At 39.2% G+C, this 27,373-nt stretch overlaps 2 protein-coding genes across 2 annotated transcripts in view; both read right to left on the minus strand.

The window, feature by feature from the left end:
• The window catches only part of MGAM (maltase-glucoamylase), a 232,736-nt gene that overhangs the window by 191,552 nt on the left and 13,811 nt on the right, over positions 1-27,373 (minus strand). The window lies entirely within an intron of this gene.
• LOC121105797 (olfactory receptor 9A4-like) lies at positions 5,930-7,216 on the minus strand. Its single transcript, XM_040643913.1, is given in 1 exon segment — positions 5,930-7,216. A coding segment is annotated over 1 exon segment (945 nt). The 5' UTR covers positions 7,041-7,216; the 3' UTR covers positions 5,930-6,095.

The raw sequence follows: 27,373 nt of genomic DNA on the forward strand, positions 1-27,373 counted from the left end.
CTCTCTCTCTCTGTCAAATAAATAAAATCTTAAAAAAAAAAAAAATGAGGCCCACTGAAATTTTCACTTCAGTGTTAACCCTGTGCAGATTCCAGAAATGCACTGACATATCAGGAGTCAGTAATTACACTGTGAAATAAGGGCCCATCACAGAGGCTATCACCCGCATGGCAAGTGTGCTGACAGCTGTCCACGACACCTCCATCCCACCACGTGCCTGTTCGCCTCTGAGCGGCTGTGTGGAGTCATGTGCTGACTGTTGGGGAACAGTGAAAGAAAGTCACTGGCAAATGAGGAAATCTGAGGAGGGTGGACTCTTTCCCTCAAAACCCTTACAGCACAACCAGCTTCTCTACTTGGGTTACTCTAGATATCCTCCCAGTGTTAAGGCCAAGGTAGCTCAGTAGACAGTTCAGGAGTAGGAAAAAATGAAAACTAGTAAACCCCATTGGAAAAAGTGTTGCCAGTTTTAAAAATTTTTTTGAGTATAGTTGACATACCACGTTACATTAACTCCAGGTGCACAACATACTGATTCAACTTCTCTATCTGTTATGCTGTGCTCACCACAAGTGACCCTTCAAAGCTAAGTATACACTTTCCCTAAATGATGCAGTAATTATACTCCCAGGTATGTACCCAAGAAAAATGAAAACGTGTGTCCTCACAAAGACTTTCATTAGAATGTTCACAGCAGTTTAGTTCATTATAGAAACTGATACAAAACAAATATCCATCAATAAGAAAATGATACAGTTCTTTCTTGGTCTCCTTTTTTTATCTATAAAAGGAAAAACTGGAAAAGAACTAAATGTCCATTCTTAGGGGAATGGTCGAGTAAACTACGTTAAAACTACTTGATGAAATATTATTCCATTTGTAGCTTTCACAATAGTCCCTATCACATAGTAGGTACTTATTAAAAGAATATGTTATTAAAATGAAGAGTATGGCAAAACTTATGGTTTGTTGTGATAATGTTAAGACAAAGTGAAAATTTGTATATATGATTACAGTGATGAAAAGTAAGAATACATGGATACCTGGACTCAAATAAACTTAAAACTCAAAATGAAAATTTAAGAAAAAAAATAAGAGAATGATAGTCATTCCTCCTTACTCAGATTCCATATTTGTAAATTTATCTGCTTGCGAAATTTTATTTGTAACTTCAAGATCAGTATGCAAGGTCATGTTTTAAGCTGTAAATGTTATATCTTTAGTCCTAAAATCTAGAACTTTCCCAGTTTAATTCTTTTTAATAAGAATAAAGTCTTGTCTCTTCCAGCTATTGTGGTGGGTGGATGGAATGTCGACAGACTGAACAAGTGCCCTGGCTGGACAGTGGACAGAAGGAGTTCCCAGGATGTGGGACTTTCTGTTTTAAAACTGAGACAGCCCTTGGCCAAGTTGAGATAAGCAGCACCCTACCTGTGAAACAGATATTGCCTGGGCTGCTTAGAAAATGCAAGGGATTCTTGGTGCCCAGCTGCTGTGTAAGCAAACTTTTAACTAATACTCCCATTTTAACACCCAAGCCTCCCCCCTCACCTTCCATGGTAGCTGGTGCCTCCATGTACTAAGGCTTTTACCAGTTCTGTTGAATAAATCCAATTGCTCGTTGTTGTTTTTTTAATTTTTCCCTTAGCAGAAACTTTATTTGCATTGCATTGTCTTATTATCTTGGAGACTCTGCTTTCCCGTATCAAAAATAAATTGCGAAATATCATTTATTGCACCACTTTCCCAATTCTCTTTGTCCTTGTTAATTAACTCCTTTTTTATTCTTATAGTGCCTCTCAGTATGGCTGGGGAGCAAGTAGAAATGAATGAACAGTTGATCACAAACAGAAAGTCAGGCTACTTATTTCTTCTTTTCCCTGGAACTTAACTGTAGCATCTTAGGGGAAGAGTTAGCTGTCTGCTTGTCAGGAATCTTTTTTTTTTTTTTTAAAGATTTTATTTATTTATTCGACAGAGATAGAGACAGCCAGCGAGAGAGGGAACACAAGCAGGGGGAGTGGGAGAGGAAGAAGCAGGCTCATAGTGGAGGAGCCTGATGTGGGGCTCGATCCCATAACGCCGGGATCACGCCCTGAGCCGAAGGCAGACACTTAACCACTGTGCCACCCAGGCGCCCCTGCTTGTCAGGAATCTTGATCCTCCCTGGTGCTTTATCCCCTATCTTCTGGCCCTGGACTTATCAGGGCATGTAAGAGTTACTAGGGCACTCATATAGAGTGAATGTGGTCCAATTTGGACCAGAAGGAGAGAATGAATTAGACCTGTGTTTTGGTGAGGAGGGAGTGGTAAGGGTTGAAGAAAGGGCAGATTTAGGAGAGGTGCCTTCTCTGGGGCACCTGGTGGCTCAGTGGCTTGAGCATCTGACTCTTGATTTTAGCTCAGGTCATGATCTCAGGGTTGTGTCTGGTGTCGGACTCCGCACTCATCAGAGATGCTTGATATTCTCTCCCTCTGACCCTACCCTTGCTCTCTCTCTCTCTCTCCCTGTCTCTAAAACAAATAAATCTTTTTTAAAAAAAGAGACAGATGCCTTCTCTGAGCTCTCTCTTATGCTTATGGAATCATGGGGAGGATTGTATGAATAGCTCAAATCACAGAGCCCTGAAAAATATTCTGTTTTCTTGGTCTAGACTGAGCATTGGGCAAAAGGGTCGGGATTAGAAAAGTAAAAAAAAAGGAATAGTTATGAATAAGCCCTAAACAGCACAAGGAAGCAAGGCATGTCACTTTCGAAGTCAATGCCACTGACACCATAATTGGAGAAGAAGCATCCCTCATAATCTGTAACACAGACCTCACAGTGCAGGCCTACGTTCTGATCAAGGCTGCTGGTATTGCGCTGGAAGTGGAGAGATGGGTTACACTCAGGTGTGTGTACAGACTTGCATGAATGTGTACACATGAGTACATCACAGAAACACAACTCATGGATGTCCAGGTCTAGTTAACATATTGGTTTAATCCTTAGTTAAGGGTCTTCTCCAAATTCCACTGGACAGTAGGTGGAAAGTTCTCCATCTTTGAGCATCTGTGTTATAAGGCATCTCTAAACTAGGAAAAACATTTTTTCCACCTGAAAAGTTTCTTTGCACTGACTCACAGGGGACTAATTATTTCCTCACTTGAAAACTTTGTAAGAAATGCAAGCAATTATTTCCTTCCTAGATGGCATTCACCTTCACTCAGCTCCTAGTAATGTATCAGGGCACACAATCACTCAGAATTTTCTCTTCAGAGACTCTCTGCTGCAAGTCTCCTACCTCTTAATCATGCCTCTCCTCCCATCACAAATCAAGCACAAAAACATCTTTTTATCTTACTCTCACCTTCTGAAGTGATAAAGTTGTTGACTTCTGGGTTTTGGGAACTCGGTTTAGGATAAAGTAATTACCCCATCATTACCAGCATCACACAGGAGCAACTCTATCTCAGATTTCATTATATAAAAAACTAATGATGTACTATACATTGGCTAATTGAATTTAAATTAAAAAATCAGACTACTTATAAAATAAAATTTACCAGGGCATTATTAGGCAGATATTTTCCTAATCTTGGGGCCTGAAGGACCCTACTAAAGGATATTTAATGAAGTAATTTGCACTAATTTCTGAAGACCTTTTTCCTTGGTCACTATTCTTCCAGATCCCATTTCTGGAGAAAGTACCTCAGGAATCTTAACTTGAGTTTTGTATTAACTTGTTAGGTAAGCTATACCAAATCGAATATTCAGCTTCCATAATCTCATTAGAATTAGAAGAAAGGGTGTCTTGAAAATTGGGAGAAAATTTGTCCTGGTGAGACTGATCCTTAGAGTCTTTGGTCCTCTTACACATTCTCTTGATTTTTCAGGGACCTTGGGTGCATGTAATGTACTGTGAGAAACTCTAGAATTGGGTTTGTGATGTGGCATCTAGCAGATTGCTAGATGGAATCCTTAGGTTAGTCTTATGGTGTCTCTTTTAAAATCCAAAGATCAGGGGTGCCTGGATGGCTCAGATGATTAAGCATCTGCCTTCAGCTTGGATCATGATCTCCAGGTCCTGGGATTGAGCCCAACATCAGGCTCCTGGCTGGCTCAGCAGGGAGTCTGCTTCTCCCTGTCTCTCTCCCTCTGCCTCTCCTCTGCTTCTGTGCTCTGTCTCTCTCTCTCTCTCTTTCAAATGAATAAATGAAATCTTTAAAAAATAAATAAATAAATAAATAAATAAATAAATAAATAAATAAAAATCCAAAGATCAGAGTTGATTTTTCAATTCCTTATCTGACTGATTGATGGTGAGCACAGTGCAGAAACTATTGTTTCTTCTATTTATGTGATCTATTCACTACTCTTCTGCAAAAGTCACTTAAAATGGCTTTCAGGGGTTTAGTCCTGTGGATCACTATGCTTCCCATATTCATTCATCTGCATCCTGATTAGTAAAAGTATGTTCCTGGTACTGAGAATACACTTTATGTTGAGTAAGGACCTTCTCCTATATAACAATAATACCATTATCACACATGAGGAAACTAACATTACTCCAGTAATATAAAATGTATAGTCCACATTAAAATTTTCCAAAATTTTTCCCAAATACATTTATAGCTTTTTTAAAAAATCAAAGTTCTATCAAGGTTCATGCATTGCCTTTGGTTATTTTGTCTTTTAATTTCTTTTATTTGATCACATTTGCTCTGATCATTTCTAGCATTTTATTTTATTTTAGGGTTTTTTGGCTGTTTTCATTCCTCATCTCAATGTCACATTGTATTTTCACAAAATATACTCCTCCTTAAGGACACTGTAATTTGATCCTTGCTTGAGATGATTTTGACTGTTCTTTCAATTTCTTGAATTTACTTAACATTTGTTCACACCTGTTTTCTTGTGTACTTCTATCCTGAGGTTTTTTTAAGTTTTCTGATTTCTAGTGTTGTTTCATATTTGTAAAAGTGTCTTAATTATGGTTAATTCATGTGGAGATTTATTTTACATAAGCAACTTTGCCAATTAGAGTACAGTGATTATATACAGTTCTTTTGGTCTTTAGCCTTATGGTTTTTAGTCAAATTACCATTTTCTAAAGTTGTTCAGGACTTGCTGAGAACTATGCTGATATCCAAAGTTTCTTAGGTCCTTTTCTACCAACCTCTTCAGTGAGCCCATATCATAGACTCATAACACAGCAAATTCTGTCTGTATCCTGTCCTGGGATTCCCCCAAACTCCTGGTTGATTTCTTTTTCAATTTGTATACATTAAGGTTCAATTTATATATATACAGTGTAATATTACTCAACTATCAAAAAGAATGAAATCTTGCCATTTGCAACGATGTGGATGGAGCCAGAGTGTATTATGCTAAACAAAGTAAGTCAGCTAGAGAAAGACAAATACTATATGATTTCACTCATATATGGAATTTAAGAAACAAAACAGATGAACATAGGGGAAAGGGGGAAAAAAGAGAGAGGGAAGCAAACCATAAAAGATTCTTAACTATAGAGAACAAACTGAGGGTTAATGGAGGGAGGTGGGCAGGGGATGGGCTAAATGGGTGATGGGCATTAAGGAGGGCACTTGTGACGAGCACTGGGTGTTACTATATGTAAGTGATGAGTCACTAAATTCTACTACTGAAACCAATATTATACTGTATGTTAACTAACTAGAATTTAAATAAAAATCTGAAAAAAAACAAACAAAAATAAAAGAATTAGAAACCATAGATTTTAAAATATAGAATATAAAAATAAAGATTACATAAAACGCCAAAAAAATAGAGATGAGTGTTCAAAAAGAAAAAAAAATCACACATATTTTATACGTTATATTTGTTAGATTTATATTGTAAGGTGTGTTATAACTACAGAAGAGTGTATAAACATATATATCCAGTTAAAAAATAATAATGTGATCTCCCATGTAGGAATCATCTGATTATAAATTGGGCACTATCAGTGTCTTAAAATTCTCTTGTAGATCACAAACCACTTGGTGTTGAAAATTATCATTTCAGATTGAATTATTACTTTCAGATTACTCAGGTCCATGATGATGAGTCCACGATTGCCCTTAGGACACAGCTAATCCTTGAGGAGTTGACAACAGCGTTTCATGACATCTCGAAAAGCCTCTATAAATTTGTCATTCCGGAGGGTGAAGATGAATGGGTTCAGAAAAGGAGTCACCACTAAAACCATCAGTGATGCTACCCTGTTGTACTCAGCTGCCTGTGTTTGCTTGGGTTTCACATAGAGGAACAGGCAGGTGCCACAGCCAATCACAACAAAGGTGAAGTGGGACGCACAGGTAGAGAAGGCTTTCCTCCGCCCAGAGGCGGAAGGGATCCTGAGGATGGTGGAGATGATGTACGTGTAGGAGATGACAGTAGGGATTAAAGAACCAACAATAATGAATACAGCCATCAAAAAAAGAATAAACTGTGTGAAAAGGCTGTCATCACAGGAGAGTTTGAGCAATTGCCCTCGGTCACATAAAAAATGGTCTAATACATTGGATTTACAGAAGGTAAGCTGAAATGTGGCATAGACAGGCCAGATTTGAAACAGGAACCCAAACACCCATGACACAATGACCACCCAGATGCACGTGTGGCTGTTCATTATGATGTTGTACCGCAAGGGGTTACAGACAGCCACGTAACGGTCCACAGCCATCGCGCCCATTAATATAAATTCTGATGTGCCCAAAGAAAGGTACAAATATAATTGTGCACTTCATGCTGTCAAAGATATTGCCTGCATCCCAGGAAGCAGCAGCCCCCAGAGCATCAGGGGGACAGCAACTGATGTGATCAGGATCTCTAGGACGGAGAGGTGGCCAAGGAAGAAATACATGGGGGACTGCAGACGTTTGTCAACACAGACAATCACAATGATGAGCATATTTCCCATGACTGTCACTGAGTACAGAAAGAAGAACGTGACAAAAAGAATACGGTGTAGTTCTTTGGAGCCATGGAAGCCAAGTAGATAAAATTCAATGGCGCTAGAATAATTCTTCAACATTTAGTCCTCTGCCTTGCCTTTAGGAAATCTAAAGAACAAAGGAGAGTTCACATGCTTCTAATTTCAAAGGACTAAAGCTATTCCCAACTTGAGGAAGTATTATCTCTGCTCTTAGGCTCCACATCATGACCAAGTGGGTTCATCTCCTACTGTTCTCTGTACAAGGCTGATGTTAAATGTTTCGTGAAGAAAATACACAGGAGAAAAACTATACATATGTAAGAAGGGAGCATCAATCACCAACACCCACCCTCCCCTGTATGCACCCTCATCTTTCAACTCACTGGCCCTTCTGCCTCCAGCTCTGCTCTGACCTGCCACCCTGTCCACTTCCTTGACCACAATGTGCTCATTTCTACCACCAACCCATCCCTCCTGAATGCCCTAAACCGTATCCTCTGCCCCTTACACCCGTGTCCTACAAAATCCTGCCAATCCCACCCAGATATGGTTACTTCTTCCCTTCATCTCCTCTGAATGTGGGCTCCATTTGCCTTATGTTCACTTAAAGTTCTCACTTCAGTTATCCTAATCACTGTTTCAGTCTGTCGTTAGAGCTGGCAGGCAGGGAGGTGGGGTCTACCTGGGAAATTATCGTAAGACAAGAGCTATACTGAGACAAAGTATTGAGTCTTTCCCTGTCTTCTGAGGAGCTGGCTCCCTGCAGTGGGGTATCCACTTTCTTCCTCCTTATTCTTACCAGGAAAGCCATCTCCATCGCTCATTTCAATGACTGCCCCCTCCTCCTGGTAGGAAGAACCTCATTAGTTTCCAGTTGGTAACCCCGAGCTCTGAGATTATTCCTTCTGTCACCAGATGACAGCAGGGAGTAGGGGTCCAGAGGAGTGAAGAGGAGGCTGGAATTTTCATCCCCAACTCCCATCTGTCTTATACGATCTCCACCCTGGCACCAAGAAAACAAGCAACATCCTTTGCCCTCCTCATGTCTCAAATCTCTAGTTTCAGCAAGGAAATAAGACCTCCAAATGGGCACCCTGTCCCTATTTCCAGCCAGTCATGGTCTGCCTTCCTTGGAGAAGCTTGAAAAAGTCCCCAGATATCTACTATCTGTCCTCCCATTTTCTCCAGAGTCCTGACAATAAGGAAAGTGTCAAAGACACCAAAATGGATCACACTGATCTGCTTAGTATGTCTGGGCTCCTTCCTTCACCACATGCAAGATGTCAGATGTCTCCAACCATGGGCCCTCTCCAGTCACCCTCTCTAAAACAGCACAAGCACATCTTCACACTCTGTCCTCTTACAGGCAGCATTTTCTTCTTACTGGTTCTCATCAGTAGCTGAAATTGAAGAACTTTTGTCTTTCTTGTTCACTGTCACATCTCCAGTGCCAAGAACAGAGTCTGACAAAGGGTAAGCTTCTATGTACTCTTTCAATATTTATTCAATACATTAATCCAAACAAGTCAGTGATAGAGTAGTGAGTATCCACCCCGACCTGTTTCTCCTCCTGTTGTAAAATAGGACCCTCTCTTCACTCTTCACTAAGGCCTTGTCTGGTCAATCTGTGGGCTCTCTCCCTGAGATCCCCTACAAAATGGGAAGCTTACATTAACAGGAAATAAGGACAAATGAGAGAGCAGCTCATGGCAGAGAGCTGTGTCTATCACCAGCACTGAGAAGAGCTGAATCTGCTCTCTGCTATGGAGGGAGGATTCCATTGAGTTCCTCCATTATGCAGCTCCCCAGCCCACTCTTCACGCTCTAGTGGAGGTGTCCTCATTTTAGACAGCAGTGAAGCCCAGAACGTCCCATCCTGATTTTCTTACTCTCTTCTTCACAGAGGGGAGCCCTGGAAGACACTCACCTCCAGAGAAAGAGACTGAACTGGAATGTTCTATGGCTGTCCAGGGATCAGCCTGGGCTACCTCCTGCCTGACTAGTCCACAGCACGCTCTGTGGCCCAGAGCATGCTGCTGCTGTCCTTGTTCTCAGTGCAAGAGAAAACTGTCTTCATACGAGTACTTAGGGGAATGTCCAGTAATAATAGTGCTGTGGAAGTCCAATTGTTTCTCTCTGTCTCTCCCCCTCCTTTCCTTTTCCTGTCTGTCCCTGCAGGGAGTTATTCACTGAGAAACTAAATTTGTCAAGTTCAGAGAAACCCTAGGGATGCAGTCAAGGGAAAGCCAGAAAAACTTTCAGCCTTTCTCCCCTGAGGCTAATCAAATTTTAGAACTCTTGAAAGTTTTTTAATGGCCAAACTTGAAATCTCCCTTGTCAGGAGTTTCTCAGCAGCCAGGCAGGCTTCCTCCCAGGCCCCAAGTCCTGGTTACCACAAAACGGTTCAAACCAGCCCCTGTTCTCTTCCAGAGCATCTCTCTGATTTGGCACTACAGAGCCTAGATACGCCCAAGTGGAAGACACGACAAACAATTCCAAGATACACATCAAAAACCAACACACCAGAGATGAGCAGTGATGTGAGCACAATGGTGGACAGGCAGCTCTCGTCCCTCCATAGAAACAACAGAAAACATGCAGAAACTGTCAAAACTAACTTTGTCAGAATTCTGGAAAACATTCAAAGATTTATAGCAACCATGGAAACACTGTTTCAAGAAAAAGACAATTTAAAAATGTTAGGAGGGGTGCCTGGGTGGCACAGCGGTTGGGCGTCTGCCTTCGGCTCAGGGTGTGATCCCAGTGTGCCGGGATCGAGTCCCACATCAGGCTCCTCCGCTGGGAGCCTGCTTCTTCCTCTCCCACTCCCCCTGCTTGTGTTCCCTCTCTCGCTGGCTGTCTCTGTCTCTGTCTAATAAATAAATAAAATCTTTAAAAAAAAAATAAAAAATAAAAATGTTAGGAAATCTCTGTGGTATTTTTACTTACCCTTACCCACCCTTTTTCCCACTTAACAGAAGTCTTGAAAATGGCAATCTTCATTCTTATGGTGGAATCTCAATCCCTGAGGAAACAGAGCAGATCTGGGGCAAAAGATTATTGTTGAGATATACAATAGACCATCTAAAGCGTGAGGGAAAGTTGGGGAAAGTGTCTTTGGGAAATTAAGGGATTTAAAAGCACCTGCATATACTGGGGGATTCAGAAAATCACACACATGTACAGGGCAAGATGTGTGCTCAGAAAAGAACTGAGAAGACCCTAACCTTTTGCTTTACATAGGATAAACTCAGGGAGATCCACACCAAGGCACATTATAACCAGTCAAAAGACAAAAACAAAGGGACAATCCTGAAAGCAGCAAGAGAAGCACCTTGTCACATACAAGGTATCCTCAGAAGATTAACAGCCAATTTTTCACCAAAAAATACAGGACAGAGGGCTGTGGAGTAGTATATTTAAAGTGCTGAAAGAAAAATAAATGTCAACCAAAAATTCTGAATCCAGCGAAACTCTCCTTCAAAAAATGAGGGAGAAATGAAGACAATCCCAGATAAATAAAAGGTGAGAGTCTGTTATCAGTAGACTTGTCCTAAATGAAATACTAAAGGGAATCCTTCAGGTTGTAATCAAAGGACACCCGAGAATAACTTGAAAATGAAAATATAAAGATGTTCACTAATGGTAACTATATGGGCTAATATAAAAGCCAGCTTTACTGTATTTTTGGATTTTGTAATTCTACTTTTTCTTTAATGCATAATTTAAAAGATACATGCATAAAAATAATTATAAATCTATTTTTGGGGCAAATAATGTAAAATGATATAATTTTTGATGAAATAAAAGAGGGGAATGGTGCTGCATAGAACAGCTTTTGTATGCTACTTGAGTTGGTACCAATTCAAACTATGATGTTATAAACAGGATGTTTAAATATAATCACCAGAAAGAAAATAACTAAAAATATATACACAGAGGAGGAAGGAAGGAATCACACAGCTCACTACAAAAAAATAAACTCAACAAAACAGAAGGCAGTAATGGAAGGAAATGGAGGAATGAAGGAAATGAAAGAAAAAAAATATAAGGCATGCGGAAACCAAATAGCTAAATGGCAGAAGTAAGTCCTTCCTTATCAGCAACTATTTTAAATGTAAATGGTTTAAACTCTTCAACCGCAATGCAGAGATTGGCAGGATGAGTTTTTTAAATGAGTCAACTATTCATGCTGTCTACATGAAACTCACTTTATATCAAAAGACACAAATACGTTGGGAATGAACAGATGCAAGAAGATATTTCATACAAATACCAACAGAAAGAGAGCCAAAGTGGCTGTACTAATGTCAGACAAAATAGACTTTGAGTCAAAAACTGTTAAAAGAGACAAAAGACATCATATATTAATAAAAAGATCAATTCAACAACAAAATAATAACAATGATTATAATAATACATGTCCCAAACAACCGAGTCCCAAAATATATGAAAGAAATATTAACATAATTGAAGGAAGAACTTCAACACCCCACTTTCAATAAAATGCCTAAACAGAAGATTAATGAGGAAATAAAGAACTTGAACAACAGGGTAAACTAACTAGGCCTAACAGAGTTCACACCATCCAATAAAAGTAGAATACACATTCTTCTCAAGTGCACGTGGAACATTCTCCAAGATAGGTCATAAGTTAGGCCGGAAGTCTCAACAGAGTTACAAAGATTGAAATCATACAAAGTATATTTTCTGACTATAATGAATAAAAATAAAAATCAATAACAGAAAGAAAACCATTAAATTCATAAATACATGTAAATTAAACAGCATACTTGTAACCAATAAGTCAAAGAAGAAATCAGAATATACTAAGAGATAAATGAAAATAAAAATATAACATACTATAATTTATGGGATGCAGCAAAGGTAATGTAAGAGGGAACTTTATGTCTGTAAATGCCTACTTTTAAAAAGTATAGAGATCTCAAATGAGTAACTTAACTTTACACATTATAGAATTAGGAAAAGAAGAGAAACTAAATCTAAAACTTGAATAAGGAAAGAAATAAAAATTCAAGTAAATATAAATAAAATAAGGGATAGAAAAGCAATAAGACAAATCAATAAAATCTGAAGTTGGTTATTGGCTAAAAATGACAAAATTGACAACCTTTAGCCAGATTGACTTAAAAAAGAGAGAAAGAGAGAGAAGACTCAAATTACTAGAACCAGAAAAGTATAAGAGAATACTATGAACAACTGTATCTAATTATTACTGGATAATCTGGATGAAATAAATAAATTCCTAGAAACACACAACCTACTTACTATGACTGATTCATTATGAAACAGAAAATCTGAAAAGACCTATAGCAAGTAAAGATTTTAAATTGGTAATTAAAACCTTCCCAAAAATGTTCAGAACCAGATGGTTTCACTGGTAAATTCTACCAAACACTTAAAGAAGAATTAACACCAACTCTTTTCAAACACCTCCGACAAAAGAAGAGGAAACTTCCTAACTCATTGTATGAGACCAGCATTATCCTAATACCAAAGCCATATAAAGACAACACACAAAAAAATAATAAACTAATATGAATATAGATGCAAAAATCTTCAACACAACACTAGCAAACTGAATCCAAAAGCATATCAAAGGATTATATAGTATGACCATATATGCTTTATCCCAAGAATGAAATGGTGGTTCAACATAAGAAAATTAAAGAATGTAATACAGCACATTAATAGAATGAAGAATTAATAGAAATAGAAATTAGTAGAATAGAAATAGAATGAATAGAATGAAGGAGGGAAACCACACTATCATCTCAATTGACACAGAAAAGCATTTAACGAAATTCAACATCCTTTGATGATCAAAAGATTCGGAAAAGTAGGAACTTCCTCAACGTGACAAAAGGTATTCATGAAAAACTCAAAACTAATATTATACTCAATGGTGAAAAACTGAAAGCCTTCCCACTAATATCAGGAATAACGGGTTAAAAATAACCACTTTCACTACTGCTATTCAATATTGTACTGGAAATTCTGGCCACAGCAATTAGGAGAAAAAGAAAAAGGAATGAAGGAAGGAAAGAAGGGATGGAAGGGTGGAAGGAAGGAAGGAAATTAAAAACACTCAAATCAGAAAGGAGGAGGTAAATCTCCATTCACAAATGACATAGCCTTATATATGGAAAATCCCAAAGAATCTCCTAAGAAAGCTATTAGAATTAATAAATGAATTCCACAAAGTTGCAGGGTTCAGGATCAACACAGACAAGTCAGTTGCTTTTCTATACAACAGCAGACAAGTCCGTTGCTTTTCTATACAACAGCAAGGAACAATCAGAAAAGAAAATTAAGAAAACAATTCCATTTACAGTAACACCCAAAGAATGAAATACCTATTTACCTAAAATACAATTTAACCATTGAGGTGAAAGACTTGTACACTGAAAACTTCTCTGTATTACACTCTCCCTTTTTTCTTTCTTTCCTCCAGATACCCTGATATTCTCGCTGCTCATTGAACAAGTTTTACTCTCTCCTCCTGCCTCACGGCCTTTGAACATATTATTCTTGTCTCTTCAATGTTTTTTCCCCTTTCCACCCATCTTTCCTAGTTAACCTTCAACCTAGTCATTCCTCAGCCCCTACTCAAAGGTCACTTACTCAGGAATGCTTTCTCTGATACAGCCTGTGAAATGCTCTCATTGCACACATTACTTTTTATCATGGCATTTTTCAGTTCATGTGTGTGTGTGTGTGTGTGTGTGTTCAGTTTGTTGTTATTATTTCTTTTCGATGCCAGTCCTCCACAGGGAAGAAATAATTTTCTTTTTTCTCACTGTAATAGTGGCATGTATTAAGGGCTCAATAATATAGAGGTGCCTGGCTGGCTCAGTCAGTATAACATGTGACTGTTGATCTTGGGGTTGTGAGTTCAAGTCCCATGTTGGGCGTAGAGCCAGTTTAAATAAAAGTAAATATCTAGATCTATGTATCTTTGCTTCTATTTAATTGTAAGTCGAATATATTTTCACAGTTTTTAAAGCTTTTTGTATTTGTTTCTCTGAAAACTGCCTCCTTATATACTTATTTTTCTATTGGCTTGTTGGCTTTTCTCTTATGATTTTTAACATGGTTTTGTATACAATGAAGTAAATATACTCTTTTACTCTCGTACGGATTAGAAACATCTTTATTAGTTTGCTCTTTGCCTTCTGACTTTGATTATGCTTTGCCATGAAATAAATTTTATTTATTTATTTATTTATTTATTTATTTATTTATTTATTTATTTATTTTGAGTTTTATTGATATTTATTTATTTGTATTTTTTTAATCATTTTTTATTATATTATGTTAGTCACCATACAGTACATCCCTAGTTTTTGATGTAAAGTTCCATGATTCATTACTTGCGTATAACACCCAGTGCACCATGCAATAATGTGCCCTCCTCAACACACATCACCAGCCTATCCCACTGCCCCACCCCTCTCCCCTCCAAAGGCCTCAGTTGGTTTCCCAGAGTCCATAGTCTCTCATGGTTCATTCCCCCCTCTTTTACCCCCCCTTTCTTCTTCCCTTTCTTCTCCTACCAATCTTCCTACTTCTTATGTTCCATAAATGAGTGAAACCATATGATAATTGTCTTTCTCTGCTTGACTTATTTCGCTTCTCATTACCTGCTCCAGTCCCGTCCATGTTGCAGCGAATGTTGAGGAATCGTTCTATTTGATGGCTGAGTAATATTCCATTGTATATATGGACCATGTCTTCTTTTTTTATTTTTTCCCTTATAATTGGAGGTCCCTTAAAAAGTTAAAAATTGAGCTACCCTATGATCCAGCCATTGCACTACTGGGTGTTTACCCCAAAGATACAGACGTAGTGAAGAGAAGGGCCATATACACCCCAATGTTTATAGCAGCATTGTCCACAATAGCCAAATCATGGAAGGAGCCGAGATGCCCTTCAACAGATGACTGGATTAAGAAGATGTGGTCCATATATGCAATGGAATATTACTCAGCTATCAGAAAGAACGATTTCTCAACATTTGCTGCAAAATGGACGGCACTGGAGGAGATAATGCTAAGTGAAATAAGTCAAGCAGAGAAAGACAATTATCTTATGGTTTCTCTCATTTATGGAACATAAGAACTAGGATGATCGGTAGGAGAAGAAAGGGATAAAGAAAGGGGGGTAATCAGAAGGGGGAATGAAGCATGAGAGACTATGGACTCTAAGAAACAAACTGAGGGCTTCAGAGGGGAGGGGGGTGGGGGAATGGGATAGGCTGGTGATGGGTAGTAAGGAGGGCACATATTGCATGGTGCACTGGGTATTATACGCAACTAATGAATCATCGAACTTTACATCAAAAACCAGGGATGTACTATATGGTGACTAACATAATTATTTTTATTTAAATTCAATTAGCCAACACATAGTATTCCTTTTACACACGGCTCTCGAGTTTTGTGCTGTTTGCAAAGTCCTGCTCCAGGGTTACATTCTTCTGTTGTTGTGAAATGTTTCCTCTTGTGATATTTTTTATGCTATGGGTGATCTTTACTGTTTCCTTTTTTAATCTTCAGTTTTTCTTCAATAAACTTTGCTACTCTTATAAACAGAGATAAGCAATAAGCTTTTAAAATGTTATATTTATTTTAAACTTTCTTAGGTAAAGGAGATCCTACTATTTAATGCAAAAATGTATGACTTTTGGGGGCACCTGGGTAGCGCAGTCGTTAAGCGTCTGCCTTTGGCTCAGGGCGTGATCCTGGCGTTTCGGGATCGAGTCCCACATCGGGCTCCTCGGCTGGGAGCCTGCTTCTTCCTCTCCCACTCCCCTGCTGTGTTCCCTCTCTCGTTGGCTGTCTCTCTGTCACATAAATAAATAAAATCTTTTAAAAAAAATGTATGACTTTTGTTCAATATAACATACATTCGATCTACTTTATTTCTTGTCCAACTGAGTTACTCAGTACTATCATAACAAACTGTAAAAATGTGTTACCTTTCTCCTGAAGGAGTACTTTAATTTTGGCCAATATAAATTAAGAAAATCTTTGAAATGTGGGATAGACAATATTTAATATTAGTGAATATGAGGTTGAATGACTTACTCAAGGTCACATAGAAATCTACTAGCAAAACAGTTTTAGTGACCAGAGTCTCCCCATTCCTAGTATTCATTATGAATACAAAATACTATTTTTGTAGAAGGTTTCTTGTGAATAATGAATTGTCTTGGGTGGTCTGTTAAAACCTACAAACTCTGATATTATGAGACTCAAACATATCCTTGTAAACATATCAAACATATCCTTTTGGTGCATAATAGATGCTCAGTAAATTTTTCCATGTATTACTCTAGAGTAAACTCTGAAGAGGGGGCGAAATGTAAATTTGAAAATGGGAAAAAGAAAAATAGGTAAATTTCCTTATAATTTGGAAGTCTGGAAAGACTCTTACTGTGATACAAAATCAAGAAACATAAAATAAGGGGGAAAGGGGCGGGGCGAGTTGGGCGGCAAGCAGCGTTCTTGGACTCTGAGGACGCCGTGGCTAGGCGCTGGAAGGTGGAGCCGGTGTGGTTTGCGATCACTCATTCTGGGGAAGAAAGCTCCCATGTCATGAAGACAATCATGCAGCTTTACAGAGAGAGATATGTGCAGTGAGGAACTGAGGTCTCCTGCAACTTGCAAGCCATAACTATCTGTTCCTTGAATATGAAGATTCATGGTTTCTACGGGCCGCAATCCTTCTGTTCCGTGACAGAGGCTGAAATTTGGCCGCTGCTGCTCTGACTCTCAGAAGAGGCACAGCAAACCGCCAGGGAAAGCCGCCAGAGAACAAAAGCCTGGAAATACCGGCTCAGGGAGTGCCCATCCCCATCCCCCCTCGCAGGGGACGCCGAGACTCTACCCAAACATGGCTGCCTGAGTATCGGCGCGGCAGGCCCCTCCCCCAGAAGGCAGGCTGAAAAATCAAGAAGCCCACAACGCGGGCGCCTGGGTGGCGCAGTCATTGAGCACCTGCCTTCGGCTTAGGGCGTGATCCCGGCGTTCCGGAAAAGAGTCCCTCATCGGGCTCCTCCGCTGGGAGCCTGCTTCTTCCTCTCCCACTCCCCTGCTTCTGTTCCCTCTCTCACTGGTTGGCTGCCACATAAATAAATAAATAAAATCTTTAAAGAAGAAGCCCACATCCCTAAGATCCCTATAAAACAAGGGGCACGGCCTGGGACCCAGTCAATAATTTGGGCTCTGGAAACCCCGCAACCTCTCTTCATCAGAATGACAAGAAGGAGAAGCCCCCCCCAGCAAAGAAAAGACAGTGAGTCTGTGGCCTCTGCCACAGAAATAATGGATATGGATGTAACCAAATTATCAGAAATGGAATTCAGAGTAACGATGGTCAAAATGATGAGTAGAATTGAAAAAACTATTACCGAAAATGTTACTGAGAATATAGAATCCCTAAGGACAGAAATGAGAGCGAATCTGACAGAAATTAAAAATTCTATGAGCCAAATGCAGGCAAAACTAGAGGCTCTGACGGCCAGGGTCGCAGAAGCAGAGGAACGGGTTAGTGAATTGGAGGATGGGTTAATAGAGGAAAAAATGAAAATAGAAGATGGTCTTAAAAAAATCCACGCCCACGAATGTAGGTTACGGGAGATTACTGACTCAATGAAACGATCCAATGTTAGAATTATCGGCATCCCCGAGGGGGTGGAGAAAAACAGAGGTCTAGAAGAGATATTTGAACAAATTGTAGCTGAAAACTTCCCTAATCTAGCAAGGGAAACAAAAATTCGTGTCCAAGAGGCAGAGAGGACCCCTCCCAAGCTCAACCATGACAAACCTACGGCACGTCACGTCATAGTGCAATTCGCAAATATTAGATGCAAGGATACAGTATTGAAAGCGGCCAGGGCAAAGAAATTTCTCACGTACCAAGGCAAAAGCATCAGAATTACGTCAGACCTGTCTACACAGACCTGGAATGAGAGAAAGGGTTGGGGGAGCATATTTAAAGCTCTTTCAGAGAAAAACATGCAGCCAAGGATCCTTTATCCAGCAAGGCTGTCATTCAGAATTGATGGAGAAATAAAGACATTTCAGAATCGCCAGTCACTAACCAATTTTGTAACCACGAAACCAGCCCTACAGGAGATATTACGGGGGGTTCTATAAAAGTAAAAAGGCCCCAAGAGTGATACAGAACAGAAAGTCACAGTCAATACAAACAAAGACTTTACTGGCAACATGGCAACATTAAAATCATATCTCTCAGTAATCAGTCTTAATGTAAATGGTTTGAACCATCCCATAAAACGCCACAGGGTTGCAGATTGGATAAAAAGAAATGACCCATCCATTTGCTGTCTACAAGAGACTCATTTCAAACCCAAAGATGCATTCAGACTGAGAGTAAGGGGATGGAGTACCATCTTTCACGCAAATGGACCTCAAAAGAAAGCTGGGGTAGCAATTCTCATATCAGATAAATTGGATTTTAAACTACAGACTATAGTTAGAGATGCAGAAGGGCACTATATTATTCTTAAGGGAAGTATTCAACAAGTGGATATGACAATTATAAATATATATGCCCCCAACAGGGGAGCAGCAAGATACACAAGCCAACTCTTAACCAGAATAAAGAGACATATAAATAAAAATACATTAATAGTAGGGGACCTCAACACTCCACTATCAGAAATAGACAGAACACCCTGGCAAAAACTAAGCAAAGAATCAAAGGCTTTGAATGCCATACTCGACGAGTTGGACCTCATAGATATATATAGAACACTACACCCCAGAACCAAAGAATACTCATTCTATTCTAATGCCCATGGAACATTCTCAAGAATAGACCATGTTCTGGGACACAAAACAGGTCTCAACCGATACCAAAAGATTGAAATTATCCCCTGCATATTCTCAGACCACAACGCTCTGAAATTGGAACTCAACCACAAGGAAAAATTTGGAAGAAACTCAAACACTTGGAGACTAAGAACCATCCTGCTCAGGAATGACTCGATAAACCAGGAAATCAAAAATCAAATTAAACAATTTATGGAGACCAATGAGAATGAAAATACAACAGTCCAAAACCTATGGGATACTGCAAAGGCAGTCCTAAGGGGGAAATACATAGCCATCCAAGCCTCACTCAAAAGAATAGAAAAATCTAAAATGCAGTTTTTATATTCTCACCTCAAGAAGCTGGAACAGCAACAGAGGGACAGGCCTAATCCACGCACGAGGAAGCAGTTGACCAAAATTAGAGCTGAAATCAATCAAGCAGAAACCAGAAGTACAGTAGAGCAGATCAACAGGACTAGAAGCTGGTTCTTTGAGAGAATCAATAAAATTGACAGACCACTGGCAAGACTTATCCAAAAGAAAAGAGAAAGGACCCAGATTATTAAAATTATGAATGAAAAAGGAGAGGTCACGACGAACACCATTGAAATTGGAAGGATTATTAGAAATTTTTATCAACAGCTATATGCCAATAAACTAAGCAATCTGGAAGAGATGGAATCCTTCCTGGAAACCTATAAACTACCAAGATTGAAACCGGAAGAAATTGATTCCTTAAACAGGCCAATTAATTATGAAGAAATTGAGTCAGTGATAAACAACCTTCCAAATAACAAAACTCCAGGCCCGGACGGTTTTCCTGGGGAATTCTACCAAACATTCAAAGAAGAAATAATACCTATTCTCCTAAAGCTATTTCAAAAAATAGAAACAGAAGGAAAGCTACCAAACTCATTCTATGAGGCCAATATTACCTTGATCCCCAAACCAGGCAAAGACCCCATCAAAAAGGAGAATTACAGACCGATTTCCCTAATGAATATGGACGCCAAAATCCTCAACAAGATACTTGCTAATAGAATCCAACAGTACATTAAAAGGATTATCCATCACGATCAAGTGGGATTCATACCTGGGATGCAAGCGTGGTTCAATATTCGCAAATCAATCAGCGTGATACATCATATCAACAAGAAAAGACTCAGGAACCATATGATCCTCTCAATCGATGCCGAAAAAGCATTTGACAAAATACAGCATCCTTTCCTGATTAAAACCCTTCAGAGTGTAGGAATAGAAGGTACATTTCTCAATCTCATAAAAGCCATCTATGAAAAGCCTACTGCAAATATTATTCTCAATGGGGAAAAGCTGGAAGCCTTTCCCTTAAGATCAGGAACTCGACAAGGATGCCCACTCTCGCCACTATTATTCAACATAGTACTAGAAGTCCTTGCAACAGCAATCAGACGACAAAAAGGGATCAAAGGTATTCAAATTGGCAAAGAAGAAGTCAAAATGTCTCTCTTTGCAGATGACATGATACTCTATATGGAAAACCCAAAAGAAGCCACTCCCAAACTATTAGAAGTTATAGAGCAATTCAGTAACGTGGCGGGATACAAAATCAATGCTCAGAAATCAGTTGCATTTCTATACACGAATAACGAGACCGAAAAAAGAGAAATTAGGGAATCCATCCCATTTACAATAGCACCAAAAACCATACGTTACCTTGGAATTAACTTAACCAGAGACGTAAAGGACCTATATTCTAGAAACTATAAATCACTCTTGAAAGACATTGAGGAAGACATAAAAAGATGGAAAGATATTCCATGCTCATGGATCGGAAGAATTAACATAGTTAAAATGTCCATGCTACCCAGAGCAATCTACACTTTCAATGCTATCCCGATCAAAATACCAAGGACATTTTTCAAAGAACTGGAACAAACAGTCCTTAAATTTGTATGGAAACAGAAAAGGCCCCGAATCTCCAAGGAACTGTTGAAAAGGAAAAACAAAGCTGGGGGCATCACAATGCCGGATTTCGAGCTGTACTACAAAGCTGTGATCACAAAGACAGCATGGTACTGGCACAAAAACAGACACATAGACCAATGGAACAGAATAGAGAGCCCAGAAATGGACCCTCGGCTCTTTGGGCAACTAATATTTGATAAAGCAGGAAAAAACATCCGGTGGGAAAAAGACAGTCTCTTCAATAAATGGTGCTGAGAAAATTGGACAGCTACATGCAAAAGAATGAAACTTGACCACTCTCTCACACCATACACAAAAATAAACTCCAAATGGATGAAAGACCTCGATGTGAGACAGGAATCCATCAAAATTCTAGAGGAGAACATAGGCAGCAACCTCTACGACATCGGCCAAAGCAACCTTTTTCATGACACATCCCCAAAGGCAAGAGAAACAAAAGATAAAATGAATTTATGGGACTTCATCAAGATTAAAAGTTTCTGCACATCCAAGGAAACAGTCAGAAAAACTAAGAGGCAGCCCACGGAATGGGAGAAGATATTTGCAAATGACACTACAGATAAAGGACTGGTATCCAAGATCTACAAAGAACTTCTCAAACTCAATACACGAGAAACAAATAAACAAATCAAAAAATGGGCAGAAGATATGAACAGACACTTTTCCAATGAAGACATACAAATGGCTAACAGACACATGAAAAAATGTTCAAAATCATTAGCCATCAAGGAAATTCAAATCAAAACCACACTGAGATACCACCTTACGCCAGTTAGAATGGCAAAAATAGACAAGGCAAGAAACAACAATTGTTGGAAAGGATGTGGAGAAAGGGGATCCCTCCTACATTGTTGGTGGGAATGCAAGTTGGTACGGCCACTCTGGAAAACAGTGTGGAGGTCCCTTAAAAAGTTAAAAATTGAGCTACCCTATGATCCAGCCATTGCACTACTGGGTATTTACCCCAAAGATACAGACGTAGTGAAGAGAAGGGCCATATGCACCCCAATGTTCATAGCAGCAATGTCCACAATAGCTAAATCGTGGAAGGAGCCGAGATGCCCTTCAACAGATGACTGGATTAAGAAGTTGTGGTCCATATATACAATGGAATATTACTCAGCAATCAGAAAGAACGAGTTCTCAACATTTGCTACAACATGGACAGCACTGGAGGAGATAATGCTAAGTGAAATAAGTCAAGCAGAGAAAGACAACTATCATATGATTTCTCTCATCTATGGAACATAAGAACTAGGATGATCGGTAGGGGAAGAAAGGGATAAAGAAAGGGGGGGTAATCAGAAGGGGGAATGAAGCATGAGAGACTATGGACTATGAGAAACAAACTGAGGACTTCAGAGGGGAGGGGGGTGGGGGAATGGGATAGACCGGTGATGGGTAGTAAGGAGGGCACGTATTGCATGGTGCACTGGGTGTTATACACAACTAATGCATCATCGAGCCTTACATCGGAAACCGGGGATGTACTGTATGGTGACTAACATAATATAATAAAAAATCATTAAAAAAAAATAATAAAGTAAAAACAACATAAAATGTAAATAAATAAATAGTTGAAACTGCAAAAGAAAAAAAAAAGAAACATAAAATAAATGATAGACAAATTTGACCACATAAATATTTTTTAAAGTTTAACTTTTGCTTGTCAAAATGACTTTAACCTAAGTCAAACACAATAGACAAATCTGGAGAAAATATTGGTATATTATATCACAGATAAAAAGCTAATCTCCTTAACATATAAAAAGGTCTTAGAATCAAGAAAATAGATTAAAACCTAACAGGAAAAGTAAAAAATAAAAACAAATTGTCCTCAAAGAAAGATATACTAATGGCCCTTATAAAAATGATGTTAATCTTCACTCATTATAAGAGAAATCCACATTAAGGTTACAATAAGATATCAGTTCCCACCTATCAGATGGGCAAAATGATTTGCTGGAAAGACTGAGGCAGAACAGAGAAAACTGCTTTTTCTGATGACCAGCTCCTCTGATGGAAGGTTCAAGGACACTCTCAGAGAGAAGGGGGGTGGATATGTCCACCTACTACCCTGTGGCATTGGAGGTAAGCTTCAAGGTGTGTTCTGCTGTATTAATAGGATATTGATACTTTTGGGTTCCGTCTTGTTATGTTATGATATAACATATCCAAGAACACACAAAAAAGGAAGAGAGATTGATGGAGATAAACATGTAAATATACATAAATATATAGAAGCCTATCACTGACAAGTTGGCTGAAATACAGGCTTAGATAGGTGGGATCAGTGCATCCTAAATAGGGATAAAAAGGAAATGTAGGCTTCCCCCCACCCTCACCACTTTTCTGGCTCTGCCTCTGCAAAACCCACCACATGAAGTTGCTGGGCTTCTTGTGGGTCTCTGGGTCTCAGAGAAACAACAGGAGGAAAAAAGGCCGCTGGGCTTCGTGTCTGCCCCTGAACTCAACACACAGAAAGATCCCTCCACCTTCCATTAGGAGTAGGGGAGGGAATAGGGCAACAGGTCAGGAGTGTGTAGGAACAATCTCTCCTCCTGGAAACCAGTGAGACAAGGAATAAATGTAACCACTGTAATCAGAATCTGTCACACTTGATCCATGACCCACCCTTCCAGTTATATGCAGCCAATTTTCTGTGCACACTTCCCCTGTACTATCCCCATTCTGGACTACTTAGTGTTTGTCAAAGGCTTACTTACCAAATGCTGTTCCTATCTCCCTAAAATCAGACTTCTGTTCATGCTGAGTCTGACTCCTGAAATGCCCTCTTTTCCCATCTATGTCTATGAACGTTCTACTAATACTTTAAGGACTGGCTCAAGATCCTCTCTTAAGTGATGACTCTCTCAAGTGACCTGTTTCTCTACCTAGATGTGATCTCCTCCTCGGTGGGATTTCCTAAGCACCCCGTATGTCTCCTCTAGAACCCAGCAGTTCAGCATTGCACTAGTTATCTGTGGATACGTCCTATCTCAGTTATGTGGCTTTGAGTTCACAGTTCTTAGTTCTGGGGCAGGATCTACTTTTTTATAGTCCTCACAGAATCTAACACATTGCATGTATTCAGTAAGTTTTCATTAAAAGAGGAATAAATGTATGTGTAAATCAATACGAATTCCCCAGGTTTTCTTTTCCAAAAATTTTTGCCAGTTGAGAATCCAAACGCTCTTTGATACATGTATATATGTGTTGTGACCTTCAGAAAGAAGTGATGTGCGAAACCAAACTGGTGGTAGGGGGAGGACGGGTGGGTGGGGAATGGGTGAAACAGATAAAGGGGATTAAGAGGTAGAAACTTACAATTATAAAATAAAAAGTCATGGAGATAAAAAGTACAGCATAGGAAATGCAGTGAATAATACTATAATATCGTACAGTGACAGTTGGTGACTACAATTATCATGGTAAGCACTGAGTAATGTACAGAATTGTTGAACTGAGGGGCGCCTGGGTGGGTCAGTTGTTAAGCGTCTGCCTTCAGCTTGGGTCATGATCCCAGGGTCCTGGGATCGAGCCCCGCGTTGGGCTCCCTGCTCAGCGGGAAGCCTGCTTCTCCCTCTCCCACTCCCCCTGCTTGTGTTCCCTCTCTCGCTGTGTCTCTCTCTGTCAAATAAATAAAATCTTAAAAAAAAAAAAAAGAATTGTTGAATTGAAACATTGTATACCTGAAACTAATGTAACATTGTATGTTAATTATACTTCAATGATGTATACTAATGATGTACTGTATAGTGACTAACATAATAAAAAATTTTCAAAAATTACACTTCAATAAAATTAAGTTACATCAAAAGTTTTGTAAATAAAATACAGTTAAGATAGAAATTGATTTCGAAGGCAAAAGTATTATAATTTGCGGTAGCAAAAAAAGAGGTGATGTGCTTCTTAGGGATCTAATGATCGAGTAATGGTCTCAATTTATTGCATACCTATCATATGTCAGATGCTTTACATTGGTTATCTCATTCAACCACTACAACAACCCTATTCCTAAAGTAGTATCTAATATTTATGGAGCTCTTACTATGTACTATGCCATCTTTTAAGAACTAGATACATAACATGTAATTTATAATCCGCAACTAATCTATGTGGTAGTAGTAGCATTATCTCTATTTTAATATATAAGGAAAGTGAAATAGATAGAGGTTATATAAGATTCTCATAAGTTGTAAGTAATGAAGCAAGGATGCAAATGCCAGCTAACTCCATAGTCTGAGCCCTTAGTCACTAATTATTATATCCCCCTTTTGGAATGACAAAACTAAGGTTTAGAAGGTTTAAATAACTTACCCCAGCACACAGTTAATTGTCTCTTTTTGGGGGTTTTTTTTGTTGTTTTTTTTTTATGTTCAGTTAGCCAGCATATAGTACATCATAAGATTTTGATGTAGTGTTCAATGATCAAACCATAATGAGATACCACCTTACACCAGTTAGAATGGCAAAAATTAACAACAAGGAAACAACAAATGTTGGAGAAGATGTGGAGAAAGTGGAACTCTCTTACATTGTTGGTGGGTATGCAGGCTGGTATAGCCTCTCTGGAAAACAGTATGGAGGTTCCTCAAGATTATAGAGCTACCCTACAACCCAGTGATTGCACTACTAGGTATTTACCCTAAAGACACAGATGTAGTAAAAAGAAGGGGCACATGCCCCCCACTGTTCACAGCAGCAATGTCCACAATGGCCAAACTGTGGAAGGAGCTGAGATATCCTTCAACAGATGAATGGATAAAGAAGATGTGATACATATATACAATGGAATATTATTCAGTCATCAGAAAGGATGAATACCCACCATTTGCATCAACATGGATGGAACTGGAGGGAATTATGCTAAGTGGGATAAATCAAGCAGAGAAAGACAATTATCATATGGTTTCACTCATATGTGAAACATAAGGAATAGAGCAGAGGACCATAGGGGAAGGGAGGGAAAACTGAAGGGGAAGAAATCAGAGAGGGAGACAAACCATGAGAGACTCTGGACTCTGGGAAACAAATTGAGGGTTACAGAAGGGAGGTGGTTGGGGAGATGGGGTGACTGGGTGATGGGTATTAAGGAGGGCACATGTTGTGATGAGCACAGGGTGTTATATGCAGCTAATGAGTCACTGAACACTACATCAAAAACATGATGTACTATATGCTCGCTAACTGAACCTAATACAAAAAAATTTAAAAAAATAATTCCATCTCTAAGAAGGAAAGCAATGAAGTATAAATTACTTAATACATAAATAGAGAAATTATAAGTCCCTTTGACATCCTCCCAACCACTCACATCCACCAGCAGTGAGTACTATAGGAAGAAGATACGGGGGAGAGATGGCAAAAAGAACATAACTCTAGACCCCAAGGCTTTTGTAGTGCTAATATTATCAGGACAGTGATAGTCCATGGACCAGTGCTAGTTCCTGAACTGTTCGTTACTGTTCTGTGAAAAAAACATTTCAAACCTGAAAGTAGATATTTAGAAACATTTACAGCAATTTGGCTTGGTGTGAGATGCAGATGCAAATCCAAGGGCTGCTGCTGACTGATTTTGAACAAACTCATCCCTGAACTTCAGTTGCCTTATTAGAATAAAGATGGTCTTTTCGAGGCAGAGGCAAGGATTAAAGACCTGCCATGATTTGAAAGTTACAAAGCGAGGGCAGTAAGAGTAAGGAGTAAGTGGAAATGAGGCAAGGAGAGACATGAAGCAAAGCTACAGGGAAAGGTGAGAGACAAACCCACACCACAGAGCAGCCCACAGCAGAGCAAGAACAATGGGAGTTTATCTGCGTGGCTCCCCTATCTCATTTCTCATTGGTCAAGGCTCATGCCCCAGGTTACAAATACTCAGAATTCATGATGATACCATCTTCCCCTTAACAGTCACTCAGAAAGCCCAAAATAAGGCCTGAAAGTGTGCCTTTGTATACAAGCTTTAAAGTAGTGTGGCAACTTGGAGTGGATAGGCTCAGCTTAGGGACATGAGAGCTATTCATGCTCAGAGTTTCAACTCTGCCTCCAGCCAGTTTACAGAGCCCCGAAAAAGTGGTAGCAGTATGATCAAGGAGACAGGCAAAGCCTTTGAAAACAAAGAGGCAGTTGAGGTCTGAGGAGATGCAGAATGTTTGTGTCTAATAAAAATGACTCCACACGTATTCCATGAAAATTAATAAGAATGAATATATAAAACACTTAGCACACATTGGTCTAGATTGATGGCAGAGATAGAAGAAACTCTGGAAACTGTATCACTTGAGATATTTTTAATTATAGCAATGGAAAGCCCAATTCAAGTTGTCTTAAACACTGAAAGGAATTTCATAGTGGATTATATAACTAAAAACATCCAGAGAGAAGACTTAAATTCTGGACTGGTTTTATCAGGACTTCTGCTACATTTCTGGGCAATTCTCTTGTTTTGATGTCTGTGGATGCACTTCATCCTCAGGCAGCTTCCCTGATGGTTGCCAAGTGACAGGAGCAACTCTGATCAGTCTCATTCACCTGCCACTACTGCCCAAAACAAGGTCTCAACATGGACTCATTACGATGTTTTCTCAACACTGAGTG

The sequence above is a fragment of the Ursus maritimus genome, unplaced genomic scaffold (genome assembly GCF_017311325.1).
Source record: "Ursus maritimus isolate PB19 unplaced genomic scaffold, ASM1731132v1 scaffold_3, whole genome shotgun sequence".
NCBI lineage: Eukaryota > Metazoa > Chordata > Mammalia > Carnivora > Ursidae > Ursus > Ursus maritimus.